The sequence below is a fragment of the Dendropsophus ebraccatus genome, chromosome 2 (assembly GCF_027789765.1).
Source record: "Dendropsophus ebraccatus isolate aDenEbr1 chromosome 2, aDenEbr1.pat, whole genome shotgun sequence".
Classification (NCBI taxonomy): Eukaryota; Metazoa; Chordata; class Amphibia; order Anura; family Hylidae; genus Dendropsophus; species Dendropsophus ebraccatus.
The window spans coordinates 192538102-192556251 of record NC_091455.1 but is presented as its reverse complement, the minus strand read 5'-3'; the positions used below and the strand labels follow the sequence as shown (position 1 = coordinate 192556251).

General features: G+C 43.7%; 1 protein-coding gene across 17 annotated transcripts in view; it reads right to left on the bottom strand.

Moving 5' to 3' along the window:
- The window catches only part of PARD3 (par-3 family cell polarity regulator), a 458970-nt gene that overhangs the window by 399584 nt on the left and 41236 nt on the right, over positions 1 to 18150 (bottom strand). For all 17 annotated transcript variants that reach the window (XM_069958961.1, XM_069958945.1, XM_069958951.1 and 14 more), the window contains one exon: positions 3946 to 4047. In XM_069958961.1, coding sequence (XP_069815062.1) covers positions 3946 to 4047 — 102 coding nt within the window. The remainder of the gene's footprint in view (positions 1 to 3945; positions 4048 to 18150) is intronic.

Here is an 18150-nt window from a genome sequence, read left to right as displayed (position 1 = left end):
GGCAGCAGAGAGCACTGGGTCAGACAGGACATGGCACCTATTCTTTACTACTCAGGTCTGCACTAAATTCCTGGATCTGCAAATCAGGGGATGCAGCGTACTGCAATATGGCATCTCTACATATTATTGTCTATACATACAATGCAGGGTAAAATGTAGTCAGATATCCCAAAAGTGTTCAGGGTGGGATTACAAATAATTGGTCATACCGCACAATGAAAACAGGCTATATTTAAAGAACATCCAAGTGATAGATCAGGGACATGAGAAGCTACTTTCTAGCTGGCGTGCCCCATTCTATGACGCCTATATGTCCCATTAATATTGAAAGGGCGTGAAAAGCGACCCAATAACAATGCAAACAAGAACTGGATTTTATTGATAAGATTTTAAGTAGGGAAATATACAGACCTTGGCAAGACACATATGATTATCATATATACATCTGATACAATTGTCATAAACTTCAACTAAAAACATGACATACTAAACAATGTTAAAATGGAACCTTACATGCCACAAAGTATAATTAATAATATATATATATTGCTGTAAATAAGGTTGACTTTACTTTTTAATAAATATAACCATATAAAAAAACTCACATACAAAATACTAAACTACATAAAATTAACAGGCTGCTCCTAAACGTACACACATAGATAGCGATAGACCAATATGGCCACTAGAGGGCATGCAAGAACTGTCTCAGTCATAGATAGAGGTATGGGGAATACTTTACCCCTGGTCACACCCTTTAAATACGTAAATAAGATGAGGCCGAGTTCACAGCAGGTTTACACTGAAGTTATGCTAATATACAGATATTACATAGATACTCCCAATACTTCATAAGCCATCAGCAATAATTACTATACCCAAAAGATTAATGTACTGTATAAAAAGGCTTCCAGAGAAGACGCTGTATAGAACCATGGCATTCGAGAGCGAGAATTCAGACCCCTAACCCCAATACATATCCTGCCGTAAGATTTAACTATTGCTGAACTACAACTTTCAGCATCTCTCGATAACCCATCACCATGCTGGGAGATGCAGCTTCAGAACAGCTGTATGGTCACAAGTTCCCCACACAGAGGTATCAGATTTTATCCATAAATACAAGCAGATGGGATAAATCAAGGTTACATCCACTTATTCTAAGAATGTGCAAATCAATAATATTAATAATAATAATAATTAATAATAATAATAATAATAATAATAATAATAATAATAATAATTCGAAAATTCTCTTCAAAAATTTGTTAAAATTTGCAATTTTTAAGGACTTATTTTGGGCACAAGCAGAGGATATGCTGGGGGGATGGATATTAAGAATAGCTTCCATACTACGGGGCAGCCATGTTTTTCTAATCTTGGATAAGGCTGGGTTCACACTACGTTATTGCAATGAAAAAAAATGGATGCATGTGTGTGCATCCATTTTGATCCGTTTTTTTCCATTGACTTCCATTATAATAATAATAAAAAAAAAAAGGGATCAAAACATCCGTTTTCTTAACGAACACAAAAACGTAACTGACCTTACTTTTGTGTCCGATAAAAAAAAACGGATCCATTTTGATCTGTTTTTTTTTTTATAATGGAAGTCAATGGGAAAACAGATAAACACAAATCCATACTTTTTTTTCCATCCGTTTTCATCCTTTTTTTTTGGCAAAAGTGTGACAGTAGTGTGAACCCAGCCTAACCCTTTAAAAACAAGTTCTAAGCAACAATTAAAGGGCCATACCACAACAGTCTCCTAAAGCACAGGTGTCAAACACGTGGCCATCCAACTGTTGCAAAACTACAATTCCCATCATGTCTGGACAGCCACAGCTTTAGCTACACAGGCATCATAGGAATTGTAGTTTTGCCCGGTCATATAGTAGTAATCTTCATCTGTTGCTTTCAGCAGTCAGGCCATAATGGGAGTTGTAGTTTTACCTCCTGTAGGGGGACACAGCCCTAGGTGTATATACTAAGATACAATCGTCGATGTCTGCCAACAGGATGGGGCTGGTGCCTCCGAGTAAATATCATTAGCTATTATTATTAGCTGTAACTTACATAAAGCTAACCTGGATCCGAGGATTAGGCACCTCTGCGGGAACACCCAGGTGACTATACCAGAGCCCTACACAACATGTTGGCCAATGATGATCTGAGGGGAACCAACACCCCCAGCCCCCATACTAGGATTATACAGACTAAAGGCAGGAAGAGTCTTCGGCGTGATAACTTCATCCATCTCACAGATCCTGCACTTCAGGTCTGACAAGGTTCAGTCATAAAGGAGAAAATTTGTCTCTCACTTATCTCCCGTCCCTCAGGAAGTTTAATAGTCTGGGTGAGTAAGCGTGCAGGACGCCAAGGAGAGACGAGAGTGGGAGATCGGCCATGGTGCACTCCGCAGACCCCCTCACACAAGCGATAGCATTAGTGACCCCCTCCACACTCCACCAGCACCTGCTGTGAACGGACGCTCCGGGGAGCTTTAGGAGGGGGACAGTTGTCATGTGAGGATTCCTGAAATCCTCCGGGACGTGCCGGCAACATTACACACATGATCGATGAAGTTTCATGAGTAAATCCGTATTAGATTACATACAGGAAAAGTGAAGGGCTGCTCCAGTGTATCCAGAGCCAACATCTAACCCTGCAACTTAATACTAATAAATCAATGACAATGCCACTGCTACCTGTCTGTGAACTCTCATCGCACCATCAAAGTGACCTCAACCATTCAGATACTGGGAATCCATTAGATGTGATCTGGGCGTCTCCTCAGGGAGACCACCAAGCTGGTGTAAGGTATCAATGCCAGTAAGCCAATGCAGCTTTCCTCCACAAAGAAAGGAGACTGTTCTCCGGCGCCATCTACAGGATCACTGGTCACCACACATGGTATATAAAGTATACAGCACCATACACCTGTATATTAGAGCATAGTGCCCTTTATACAGATCACTGGTCACCACACATGGTATATACTGTGTACAGCACCATACACCTGTATATAAGAGCATAGTGTCCTCTATACAGATCACTGGTCACCACACATGGTATATAAAGTATACAGCACCATACACCTGTATATAAGAGCATAGTGCCCTCTATACAGATGACTGGTCACCACACATGGTATATACTGTGTACAGCACCTGGCACCTGTAAGGAGAACTAAACTGCGTACATTTTCCCAGGAATGATGAATCTCTGGCACTCCAGCTGCGGCAAAACGTCAATTTCCATGATGCCGGGAATTGTAGTTTTGCAACCTCTTGAGTGCCAAAGGTTCCCAATCCTTGGCATGGTCTATACAACTTCCTATCAATAATATCTTTTCAATCCTCTAAGTCACAGAATAAATCACCAGAACGGCAGGGTTACAAGTCTGACCTCTATACTGCTAAGCAATAAATTGGGATACATAGCTGGGGATCATCAACATTCCTTACATTACAGTCTGCGCTCGGTAGAAGGGTAGCTGTGAGTTACTAGGGTAATAGGCTTGTTCCATCATTAAATATCAGTCATCATATAGAGCATAAAAATAAACACTGTTTACCATTTACAAACCCTGAAAACAGTTGTGACATATTTGAATATTATGGCGCCACCTGGTGTTCAGAGAGTATAGCAATGTGCACGTCCACCTAGTGAGCTGAACAGTGGAGGACACACATGCTCAGTCACTATCCCCACAGCCAGGTTTCTGCATAGAAATCCTCTGTTTGCTGGATAATCTGGGATAAGGGAAGAATATATTAGTTGCACTGCGGCAACATACCAGAAGTCACCTTAGATACAACTCCAATCCACGGCACCTGCAACGTCCAGAGAACTGGACACCAGACTTATACAGAAACAAACAGGTAAGAACAAAACATGACAGTAAAGCGCTATAACATTTCTAGGAATTAAGGTCACACTTACTCTGTCTTTGTCATCGGCCACGTCACAAAGAATGTCATCGAGGTCCAGAATGCCGCCGTCCCCATGCTCCAACCGGTGAACTTGTATCCAGTAATTATGGTCCTGTCAGAAGAAAATGAATAGTTATAGAAGGATGCATGTGATGTCATGAAGTCTCCAGCACCCTCTAATCTGTCTGGCATCCTATGTAGGTCAATGGCTTACTGCAGTATATTGGTGCCTTAGCCTGGTGACGTGATACACACATGGCAGACGGAATATAACATCAATTTCTTCCATACCATCCACCACATTTATACTACTGTCCAAAGCAACAACTTTATGGAAGCCAAAGCAGTGTCCTTTAGGCCTCCATCTGGGCTGGTATACATCAGTAAGCACTGGATTATCATCAATACATGTATACCGCTCGATCGCCAACGTATACCGTCGTATAAGCACATACAGATGTAGTGGCCATTAATATGAATGGCGCCATACTTCTCAACCCGTACAAGGAGCAGGGGCTGTAGGCATCGCTGCATACTGTACTATCTCTGGGATGTGAAAGCGCCCAACCCAATAACATAGAGCACAAAGCACAATATACTGTGTGCATCACTATGCACTGCACCTCAGGCTGAGATACTCGTGAGCAGTAATGCATATAATAGTGTATGCATGGCTGTTCACTGTACATTTACCAGGTGGTGCGTAAAAGTGATAATGCTTACAGTACACTGTATGAAAGCCGCAGCATGCTGGAACGCCTGTGGTGTCATGGTGGAGCACTACCACGCTCATGAAGGTGAATGCAACATCCTCTTAACCTACTCCTCCAATAAATCTTTCTCAATGTTCACTAGAAAATGCAACAGCAACACTAAAGAACCCAGTAACAACTAGGTCACATCTAAGCGCTTGTTCACATTCACACAACAAAACGAATGGGTATGGAAAAGCAGCAACAGAAGCCGGGTCTGAATTCAATGCAGATTACAAACTTAGATGGTGATTCTACATGGATATTCATGAGGATCTGTGCCAAAAGCGGGGCCGAGGTGCTCACAATGCGTATATGGATACTGAAGCTACTCCGTGATGAAATGCTCTGCAGAAAAAGTTCAGCTGGTCCATCTAGTCTGCCCTATATATGAGAAATATTCTTTACTGCTTTAAAACCTCTGTCAGCTGTCATTCATGTTTCAAACTTCTGACAGTGTTAGACGCTGATAGGGCAAGGAGACACATGGTACCTCTCATGTATCTAGCTGTACCTCCAGGATGCAGGGAAATACTTTTATTCTCTGCAAGCAAGCTGGAATGCCTCCTCTCTTCCCTTCCCTGCTTGACTGACACCTAAAAGCAGAGTCAGGTATGGGAGGGGGAGTGAGGAGGTATTACAGCTTGTTGCCCTTCAGGAGCTTGGAAAAGCAACTTTGACTCTTCTTACTAAGGATGCATTCACACATACAGGATCCGCTGCAGATTTGATGGCACCCATATATCAATTTAACTAAATAACTGAAATCTGCTCCATCAAATCTGCTGCAGATCCTGTACGTGTGAACGCACCCTAAAGGGATTTTTATAGGTTCTGGAAGCACAGACAGATATAGGTAAAGTACCGGGTGTCTCCCTGATCTAACAGATATCTAGCAATGTCAGTAGGTGGAAACGTGAATTGCAGGCTAAGGGTACTATCACAGTGAACGATAATCGGCCCGATTCGGACGATTATTGCTCCATGTAATAAACACAACGATCAGCCGATGACAACGATCAGCGGCTGATCATTGATATAGGTTTGGATCTATTTTCGTCGGGCGCGCACCGCTACATGTAATTTATTTATTTATTTATTTTTTAGGTACACATTTTTTTCTGTGCGTTAAAAGTAACCAAATAAAAAACAGATATGTTGAACAGATAGGAAACGTAGTGTGAACCCAGCCTTAGAAAAACCCAGCGCTTTCTTTAAGAAACAGCACCCCTACTGTCCTGTATGGGCGTGCTTTTTGCAGCTCAGTTCCATTGAAGTGAATTGTAAAACTACACAAAACTTGACAGTGTTGAGGCGGGTTTTGCGTTTTCTAATTCTGGATAAACCCTTTAACTCAGTTGAAGCCACGGGGAGCCGATTTTCATGCTGAATAGACAAAATCAGCATCTAAATCAGTGCAGATATTTGCCATGTGAACGTGGCCTGACAGAAGTCATATATTATGTAATGCCTTGTACAGAGCTCGAGAGGGGGGAGGTGCATGACACAGGGGTTATCTTGTATTTTCAGGAAGTGAAGGATTGTAAAAAAAATAATAGACATGGTACCTAAACATGGTCACAGGAACCATTACAAATGGCCTTCCCCTAAAAAATTGCATTTAAATTCTGTGATCCGCTCACCCTCCCAGCCCTGAGCTAAAACAGAACATATGGAGATCCCAGACATATGCGAAAACTATTTGTACAAAATCTAAAACTTTTATAACAGGCCCAGAGGAGCAAAACATATAATTTGCTTTTCCCCCAAACCCTGGCTATAACAAGGCAGCTCCGTTCCTGTTCTCCGCAGACCTTAGCTAACAAGACCAGACACGTAATGTACACGGCTTCTCTTACAGGCAACTTATGCTAAGCTTCTAAAACATTCAAAGATCTTCCTCTAAAGTAGACGGCATAATGACTTAGGGAAATTGTGGGTTAAATCAGCTTAAAAAACACACTAACTTGTATGGGGTGCATATATATAACTTGTATGGGGTGCCTATATACAACTTGTATGGGGTGCCTATATACAACTTGTATGGGGTGCGTATATATAACTTGTATGGGGTGCGTATATATAACTTGTATGGGGTGCGTATATGACTTGTATGGGGTGCCTATATACAACTTGTATGGGGTGCGTATATACAACTTGTATGGGGTGCGTATATATAACTTGTATGGGGTGCGTATATATAACTTGTATGGGGTGCGTATATATAACTTGTATGGGGTGCGTATATGACTTGTATGGGGTGCCTATATACAACTTGTATGGGGTGCGTATATACAACTTGTATGGGGTGCGTATATATAACTTGTATGGGGTGCGTATATACAACTTGTATGGGGTGCGTATATATAACTTGTATGGGGTGCGTATATATAACTTGTATGGGGTGCGTATATGACTTGTATGGGGTGCCTATATACAACTTGTATGGGGTGCGTATATACAACTTGTATGGGGTGCGTATATATAACTTGTATGGGGTGCGTATATATAACTTGTATGGGGTGCGTATATATAACTTGTATGGGGTGCGTATATATAACTTGTATGGGGTGCGTATATATAACTTGTATGGGGTGCGTATATATAACTAGTATGGTGTGTGTATATAAAATAATGTTCACAAAATGCTCAGTCCATACTAGGAAAACATTTTAAACTTTAAAGGGTGTATTATATCAACTAAATAGGGAATCGGCCAAATTGACAATACTCACCACCTGGTTCGCCAATGTCGAATTTTATTTTAAGGTTTTCCATCCTATCTTCTAGTTCATATGACATTGGGGCATAGGGCATGGCATGAGGGAGGTGTATGGAGTCCACAGACTGGAAACATTATGTGGTTCTCCCCAAGATCTTGTGAAAAGCCTTCCAGCGTGCTCATTATGGAGACCACATAATATGAGTCTCCCAACCATTATTGCACATCTACGGCTTTACTCCAGTCCCGGCTGGAGGAGAAGTGACCACAGAGCCGCTGATGCTGCAGAACGAGGACTCAACAGCAATTATTTGCCAGCGATGCAAGTCTTCACTTTCCGGTTATAAGTAATGACGGAGGCATCATTCACAGAAAACACAAATTACAATCATATGTTGTTGTTTGTGCAGAAGACTTTACAAGGAGAAACATACTAAAACAAAAAACAACTTTATTTCATCATACCTAAAAGCGCCAAAATATCCAACCTCTAATTTCATGCAAGAAAATACCCGTCACAGCCCAAAATTGCCGGAGTTCTTAAAGGGGTTATCCAGCGCTACAAAAACATGGCCACTTTTCCCCCTCTCTTGTCTTCAGTTTGGTTGGGGTTTCAAAGTCAGTTCCATTGAAGTAAATCTGCCACCAATGTTGGTGTAGGCCCCAGCTGCAAAGAGCTTCCTTGCATGTAAGCACATGGACTTTCACATTCAGCCGGCCAATCAGTGGCCTGCCTCATCCGCCGAGTATTAAGGTCCTTGGGCCAACACCAGGAAGGGCTTCACAGCGAACAACATTGTGAGAATGCCAACGGCAGGGGAGTGGGGGGAGGTAAGTATATGAGATTTCTCTAGAAAAAGACGTGTGAAAAAGACTTGTTCTTTCTGGCAATAACAGATTAAAAGGTACTTTAAAGGGGTAATGCAGTGCTCCAAACACATGGCCAAGAGTGGGGCAAAAGTGGCCATGATTTTGTAGCACTGGATAACCCCTTTAAGAACATAAATCATCTTATTGTAATTGTACAGGTTTGCTGTGTCCATCTATAACCTCATCCGACGATTCAGGTGACTGTCTTCCACACAGGCAGAAAGTCAGCACTCAGCCTATGACACAATACACAACAAAGGACAACTTAGTTTCACTCTAAGACAAGAATGGCTGAAAAGCCGAGCTACAAAAGCCTGTAATCACAACCTGCAGACGGAGAAATTCACCCAGATTAAGGCAGATTTAATGCGTCAAAAAACAGGACTTGACCCTTTGTTTTATAAACCCCTGAGTTCCGTGCATTACCAACTAAAACCACCACAGACATGGGGGACGTGCCGAGTCTCTGAATAAAGAGAGAAAAGTGGCAAGACCAAGTAAATAATAAAAATGCAAGAAATAGCTATTTCCCAATCTTCGCATATGGAGGACCTCTCCTTTCTTATATAGTCCAATGCGGGACATCATAACAATCATAGTAACTATCATAACTCTGTCCTCTGTGACCTCTCCGACCTCTGCCCCTTGGTATTTTGGATATCCCCATAGCTCCACCACTTCTCCTCCTCTCACTTCCCTCTCTAGCCCCTTTGCTTGTTCTGCCATTGCTTTTCAAACTCTCTGCCTTGGCACTGGGCCACCCTGCCACTCTTCCTCTACTCTTTATGCCATGTTGGGCTCTCTCCGGGAGAAAACCTGCCCTCCCTACCTTACTGCCTGGGACAGCAGCCTTGGTCTCACTCTCACAGCAACATAAACCTCTCATATTTTTCCTAAGGCTGCCATAGGCTGTACCCATGTTTTCCAGGACTCCCTAGGGCTGCATCCAAATGCTTCAGCAACTGGTATTCAAATGGCGAACGCTCAGATGAACCAGAGCGTGCTTGAGTTTCGCTCATCTCTATCCATCATATCTTCTGGATCCCTTTCTGGAGAGAGATCTGACGACTCCCCTTCTCTCCAGCCTTTTTCCTCCTTTACCTCTTGGACATCCCAATTAGGACCTACCACCACTCCGTAGTGTGTCTCCTGGTCAACGCTGCCAGAGTCTTCCAAACCGGGTTTACTGGGAACAGTTTGTAGATGCTGACAAAGTCATGGCCCTAATATCCCACTAATGGTGGTTTTACACGGAGCGATAATTCGCCCGATCGCACGATTAACGATTTTGAATGAACAATTTTCTTTATGACGATCAGCGTTTAGACGGAACGATACATCGTACGAAAAAATCGTTATGCGATCGCTTAAGCCTCTCACACACATAGGTAAAATCGTTGAACGAATGTTTACACGGAACGATCTGCAAATTTTTTGCGAACGATCAACGACGACTTGAGAACATGTTGAAAGATCAAAATGAACGATTTCTCGCTCGTCGCTTGATCGTTCGCTGCATTTACACGTGCGATTATCGTTCGAATTCAATCGTTATCGCGCAAATATGAACGATAAATCGTTCTGTGTAAAACCACCATAAGGGTCCTATTACACAGATCGATTTTTAACAATAAATGATCACAAACGAGATTTTTTTATCGTTAACCTGAAATAGTTCACTATATTACACAGAACGATGGTCGTTAGTTACGATCAGTACTACGATTGTCATTGCCATTGTTACTATGATCGTTTATTCCTCCTAATCCCAGAAAAACAATTAACAATGTGCAATTACAATGAACAATTAATGAACAAATGCAGAACTACAACGAACGAATGTGGAATTACAGAAAACAATTAAGGAACGATTAACAATTTTAGGTTTAGATCTAAATCAACGACATACGAACGATTTTTCGATCGTTGCCTGCATTTACACAGAACGATTATCGTTTAAATTCAAACGATATAACGATTTTCCGCACAATAATCGTCCCGTGTATTAGGGCCCTTAGGGTCTCTTTACACAGACGAATATAGAGCCATGCAAGGACACAAGTGAGCATCATGCGGCGAGATCTGCGCTCGTTTGCAGTGCCTTAAGAATGCGCGAGCAATTGAACATTTGGGCCGCAGAATGATCACGGTTTGTGCGTCTACTGAAATCTATTGCTATGGTGCAAACACCCAATGTTTGCACAGAGTTGTGCCTCCAATATATTCTAATGCGGCACAAAAGATGCAATCAGAAGAAGATCAGACATTTTCTCGCTCATCAGCTGATGGATTACACTTCTCCACAGTTCAATTCTAGCAACGCTTCTTGTCGATAGTCAAGTCATGTAATAAAAAAAAAAAAAAAAAAAAAAAAAAAGGCTTCTTCTCCCGTACCTTTTTTTTTTTTTTTTTTTTTTTTACAGTTCTCCTGCAAATGGAAAAAATTTTTGGTATCTGGGTAGGAAGTGTCTGACCAGTGACTGGCATCAGACAGATAGCATACCATGCACAAACTGATGAAACAAAGCTCAATGGAACTTTATCATTAAACGGAATATTTGTGTGCGTCACATGATGATCAGATAGGTGCCAAATGGCTGCATTTCTTCCACAGTGTGTCACACAGTCCTTCATGAAGACTATGTATCGTGTAGATGTTAATATGAAAATCTAAGCAACTAGGTAATAACAAGATGCAAACATATCAAGAAGGTCTCTCAGTAATAGTCGTTCAGTACAGACCAGGAGACACCTAAAACGCTGAATCACCTAAAAAGCTATATAAAAAGTCAACTTGAAAAAAAAAAAAAAAAAATACAATGAGGTACAAAAAAGAAAAAAAAAAAAAAAAAAAAGAAAAAAAAAAAAGAAAAATCAATTTGTACTTCCAGGAATACAGTAACACAAGACAAGGTCGTGAGAATCCACAGGGAGACAGGAGGTCAAACACACAGCGGACTATGGACGTCTTCGAGGATTAGACATCCTGAGCCGCTGCTTACCAGCCTGAGTGTGAATGCAATTTTCGGGTTTTTTGGGGGAAGATTACAGAGATAAATGTAATGATTTTATCCTTAATACTCTGCGATAATCCACTTGGAGATTGTGCAGTTAAGCCAGTTACTGGAGTGAGCGTCGCTCGCAGAATACAGAGACCTCCAGAGGGAGCAGATCTTTATTCCATAAGAGACACTTCACAGCCATCGGGCCCCGTCACACAATATTACATCTACATTACAATACAATATTTATTGACTAAGCTGAAGATGGTGGATGGATACAAGACTTACACTACTCCACTAACCACGTTTATAAAGACTTCAGTAATCAGTAAAAACTTTTTTTAGATGAATATGTAAAGCTGTCTAGATCAGGCACAAGATGTTACCCTATAGGGCAGCGATCGGGAACCTTCGGTCGTCCAGCTGTTGCAAAACTACAATTCCCATCATGCCTGGAGAGCCGAAGGCCTACTATAGGGGGTGCATGTATACCTGTAATTTGATATACACCCCAGCCCTCTTAGGCCAAATTCACACACGCAAAGTAATTTTTTCACCCATATTATGACTAGTCAATGCCCAACCGCGGATCTATGATACTCTGCGGGTCTAATGACCTGACCTGTGACAATAATATTGGTGCCCGCATCATGTTTTTGTAAATCTAGCCTCAGGGTAATACCAACGACAGTAACTAGTGATCATACGGTGCCATAACCACAATACACATCATCACCATGGAGCCTGGGCCATTGTTAGCATGTACTATCACAGTACAGATCTACAGTATACACGCTACAGACATGTTACGTAGAGAGCTACACAACAATGCACAATAGAAATAAAACTTCATATAAGCACTAGGATTCCCTTTTGTCAGGAGCCCAATGGCCAATTTGCTGGGTTGTTCTACTAAGTAAAAAATATGGGATCCTTGAGGATCCATTTCCAAAGGGATCCATTATATCAGCCTTGGGTGCTTTGCAATATTAGGCCTGAACCAGACAGTCTGCAATACAAATTTGCAGCAGCAAGGCTGCAATGAATCCACAGCAAAACATGCATGTGCTCAGCCGTGTCCATCAGTGCCATGTGTCATACACGTGCTTGGCTGTGTCCATCAGTGCCATGTACGAGCTCAGCCGTGTCCATCAGTGCCATGTGTCATGCACGTGCTCGGCTGTGTCCATCAGTGCCATGTGTCATACACGTGCTTGGCCGTGTCCATCAGAGCCATGTACGAGCTCAGCCGTGTCCATCAGTGCCATGTGTCATGCACGTGCTCGGCTGTGTCCATCAGTGCCATGTGTCATACACGTGCTTGGCCGTGTCCATCAGAGCCATGTACGAGCTCAGCCGTGTCCATCAGTGCCATGTGTCATACATGTGCTCGGCTGTGTCCATCAGTGCCATGTGTCATGCACGTGCTCGGCTGTGTCCATCAGTGCCATGTGTCATGCACGTGCTCGGCTGTGTCCATCAGTGCCATGTGTCATGCACGTGCTCGGCTGTGTCCATCAGTGCCATGTGTCATGCACGTGCTCGGCTGTGTCCATCAGTGCCATGTGTCATGCACGTGCTCGGCTGTGTCCATCAGTGCCATGTGTCATGCACGTGCTCGGCTGTGTCCATCAGTGCCATGTGTCATACACGTGCTCGGCTGTGTCCATCAGTGCCATGTGTCATGCACGTGCTCGGCTGTGCCCATCAGTGCCATGTGTCATACACGTGCTCGGCTGTGTCCATCAGTGCCATGTGTCATACACGTGCTCGGCTGTGTCCATCAGTGCCATGTGTCATACACGTGCTCGGCTGTGTCCATCAGTGCCATGTGTCATACACGTGCTCGGCTGTGTCCATCATTGCCATGTGTCATACATGTGCGCGGCCACGTCCATCATTGCCATGTGTCATACACGTGCGCGGCCACGTCCATCATTGCCATGTGTCATACACGTGCGCGGCCACGTCCATCATTGCCATGTGTCATACACGTGCGCGGCCACGTCCATCAGTGCCATGTGTCATACACGTGCTCGGCTGTGTCCATCAGTGCCATGTGTCATACACGTGCTCGGCTGTGTCCATCAGTGCCATGTGTCATACACGTGCTCGGCTGTGTCCATCAGTGCCATGTGTCATGCACGTGCTCGGCTGTGTCCATCAGTACCATGTGTCATGCATGTGCTCAGCCACGTCCATCAGTGCCATGCACATGCTTGGCCGCATCCATCAGTGCCATGTGTCATGCAAGTGCTCGGCCATGTCCATCAGTGCCATGTGTTATGCATGTGCTCAGCCATGTCCATTAGTGCTATGCACATGCTCGGCCACGTCCATCAGTGCCATGTGTCATGCATGTGCTCGGCCCCGTCCATCAGTGCCATGTGTTATGCAAGTGCTTGGCCATGTGCATCAGTGCTATTTGTCATGCATGTGCTCGGCCACGTCCATCAGTGCCATGTGTTAAGCAAGTGCTCGGCCATGTGCATCAGTGCTATTTGTCATGCATGTGCTCAGCCACGTCCATCAGTGCCATGTGTCATACATGTGCTCGGCTGTGTCCATCAGTACCATGTGTCATGCACGTGCTCAGCCGTGTCCATCAGTGCCATGTGTCATACATGTGCGCGGCCGCGGCCATCAGTGCCATGTGTCATACACGTGCTCAGCTGTGTCCATCAGTGCCATGTGTCATACACGTGCTCGGCCATGTGCATCAGTACCATGTGTCATGCATGTGCTCGGCCACGTCCATCAGTGCCATGTGTCACACACGTGCTCGGCTGTGTCCATCAGTGCCATGTGTCATACACGTGCTCGGCTGTGTCCATCAGTGCCATGTGTCATACACGTGCTCGGCTGTGTCCATCAGTGCCATGTGTCATGCACGTGCTCAGCCGTGTCCATCAGTGCCATGTGTCATACATGTGCTCGGCTGTGTCCATCAGTACCATGTGTCATGCACGTGCTCAGCCGTGTCCATCAGTGCCATGTGTCATACATGTGCGCGGCCGCGGCCATCAGTGCCATGTGTCATACACGTGCTCGGCCATGTGCATCAGTACCATGTGTCATGCATGTGCTCGGCCACGTCCATCAGTGCCATAGACTGTAAATGGTGCATCACATTCATAAGCTTAATTACAGATCTACATATCTTGCAACTTGGAAATGAGGGATTCAATGCCAAATGACTGGTGAAGGTCTCCGTGGTTGTACCCCCCTCAAACTAGCATTTATCCAGTCTTTAATATACACTTTAAAATTCTAAAAATCTGTATTAAAAAAGTAAAAAGTGGGAGAAAGTTTCCTCGCTGCATGAACGTGATCAATAACCATAAGCTCTGCAGTTGCTACTATGACGGCCAAATATGATGAATAACGTCTCGGGATGCTGCATAAACCCTGCATTATAATTATATATTCTGCGCTTCACTGCCAGCATTCCCTCTAACTAGGTGTGCGGAAAATCAATGCTACAGCACAGGGGACTCCCAATAATAAGGCTAATACACTCCATGCAGATCTTCAGATGGACGCGCTCCATATCACACAGAGGAAATCTTTTAATCTGGCCACATGTCAACTCATTTCCTGAAGGCTCCTGACACGTCCCTGCTCAATCCTATTGTGTAAGTGGTTATTAACACTGTGGCACTTGCAGAGATTGGGAGGACGGTGTTTAATCCTGGACACTGCAGAGCGTGGTGATGCTGGTGATAGGAGACAGACCTGGGTACAACCCTACAAGAAGATGCATAAAGGCCCTATTCCACAGAACCATTATCAGCCGTATTAAACCGATAATCGCCCCGTGGAATAGAAGACAACGATCAGCCGACATTGTTCATGATGGCTGATCGTTGCTGTCGTTTGTCTTTCAAACATGCTGAAAGACAAACGACTGTGATAGCAGTGATCTGCTGCCATCGCTGTGGAATTGGAGCGGCGGCAGCAGACCGCCACTATCCTCTATGGGCTGCCTGGACGATCTAGCGATCACCCAGGTAGCCCCTCACGCACTCACCCGCTTGCTGCTGCCGTTTGTTGTAGCGTTGGCAGCAAGCGGGGGAACAAGGAGCAAACGAGCGCTGTTAGCACTCATTTGCTCCTCACAGTCTCCCCGTGGAATAGGGGCTTTACACTTCTATTAGACACAATCATCACACAATGAACATGATAAGAAAGTAGAGTCAGAAGTATATAAATTGTCATACACTAGATTCACATTGCTCCAACTCACAGAATAATAATTAGTTCAGAATTATCTAATGATTTCTTAAAGGGACCTTTTATTCGATGGCTTATGCAAAGAATAGGTCAATACCCGATAGGTGGTTTCCACTAGTCTCGCTGATTAGCTGGGAAAAAAAGCTGGATCCACATTGTCCCTGAAAGGTAAATCAAGGCTTCTCTCCAATAACTCAAATTTTGGGGCAGATGTTTGTGTTCCTACTCCTACAGCGCTGCCTCCTGAAAGTAATCCCTGCTCCTTTTAGATCAGAAACAGCAGCTCAATGCCTACTGTAACCCCTTCCTTCCTGTGCTGAAGAGGTACGTACATAATGCTTAAGTATAGTCTTCCCTAACTGAATAGCTTTAGGGTACAAACCCACACACCGTATATGCAGCTTATTTACTGCTGCAATACGCAGCAAATACGCAACAAATACGCAGCAGATTAGATCTAAATAACTGAACAGAGCATCAAATCTGCACCACCAAATCTGCTTCAAATCTGCTGTGTTTTTGCTGCGTATCTGCTGCGTATACGGTGTGTGGGTTTGTACCCTTAGGGTACAAACACACACACCGTATATGCAGCAGATACGCAACAAATACGCAGCAGATCTGCAGCAGATTTGATTGTGCAGATTTGATGCTCTGTTCAGTTATTTAGATCTAATCTGCTGCGTATTTGTTGCGCATTTGCTGCGTATTTGCTGCAGTAAATACGCTGCGTATACGGTGTGTGTGTTTATACCCTTAGCTTCACAGCAGCAGTCCAGAGTATAACCCCTTCCTTGCTGTGCCGCTTCTTTTATTTCTGCTCATATAGAACCTTGCAAAATCAGTGCATCAGTAACCCAGTCTCCTGCACAACTACAGTAATGTACTCTACATTATCCCTCAGCACAAATCCAACTTGTTTAGTCTAGCGCACTATCCCCTAACACCACAGCATGGTAAAGCAGTAAGGACAGAGTAGGAACTGTACTGACCAATCCCCTAAAATTGAAAAAATAAAAAAAATAAATAATTATTAAAATAACTGTGCACCATGGCAGGGACTCACCTTGCCACTACTCTAAAGTAGGGATGGGGAACCTCCGGCCCTCCAGCTATTGCTAAACTACAATTCCTATCATGTCTGGATGGCCAAAGCTTTGCTGTTCAGGCATGATGGGAATTGTAGTTTTGCACCAGCTAGGTGGCCAGTTCCCTATCCCTGCTCTTAATGGCTAAATAAACAGGTTTGCTATAAGGAATGTGAAGCAATTCCACACTATAATCCATAATGTATGTTAGAGGCAGGAATGTGGGTATTCGGCACTGTGGGGTGTATTAGGAGAAGGGATAATAGGGTAGTTTCTGTATTTGCTCATGACAGTCACACTTCAGAACCTCCCTCACAAATGAGGGGATAAACATTTACCTAACCTTTTAGCCGCGCTTATTCATCCCATTTTCACCTGCTGCTTACTTTAGTGCTGGAAAGATGATCGTGGGATCAATGTGTTGCACTGACTCATCTGCAGCGACCTAGTCCTGCTCCGTCATAGTGCGGGGGAGGGGCAGCACACACCTGCATGCTACATGTGAAGAAGGTGGAAACACCTGATACACGCTGGTACAATGCCATGCAATCTCCATCTACAACCTCATCACTTACACTGCCCAGGTAGCATTACACATCATTCTCTCATCAGTTCTCCTATCTTTTACTACCTTACAGATGAGCCGCCTCCTGTTCTATTATATAGGTGCTTATAATGGGATGGCAATGCACCTCTATGTAGGGAAAAACAGGTTATCCTAGCAACAGACCATCACGGTATGAGATAGGAATACCCTTTAACTTACATAGGCACTTCTCTGCATTAATCAAAACACACACAAAACTAATTCGTACAGAAACGTTAAGATATCTTATCAGACAAAATTCTTTTTCAGGCTCCTTTCCAACAACCCTTACTAAACTTTTCATTCACTCGGAGAAAAAAATAAAATAAATAAATAAAAAAATAAAAAATCGCTCAACACTATGTTGTTTTTACAAATAGGACTAGCAGCTGCTAGCAGATACCTACGTACAAATTGGATCAGTCTTCGGCGGGCGAGAAATATCCTGTCTAATCACACCTCCCTGGAAGCGTCAGCACTAAGGGACGGTCCCTCCATGACGCTGCCAGCTCCTATGCTCAGAATCCCGTCCGGGGAAGTGCAACTGGTCAGGATGTTTCCTGCCAGTCGTGACTACTTACATAGGTAGGCATTGGGCCGGTCCTCAGCAGGTATCATTTACATGTGGCGCGGAAAATTTAAAGGGCATTTACGGGGTAGCAGTAACGTTGATAGGGTTTACGTATAAAAAATGTTCGTGTGTAGCCCAATAATCCATCCACCCATTGCTCATTGCTCTCAATATGTGAGATAGGTTTCTAAAAAGCCCTTTAAACACTGTTCACTGTTTCACACATGATGGAAATTTCCTTAAACCCAATTCTTTAACCAACAACAAGCAAACAACAATGCCCAATGGAGCAAACAGCTGAATTAGTGGCTGGTAGTAAATCAGATTGCCCAATGATGCAGTCAGGAGGATCAGATAGAACGTGATTCTCCTCTAAGGAACCAGAACAGGA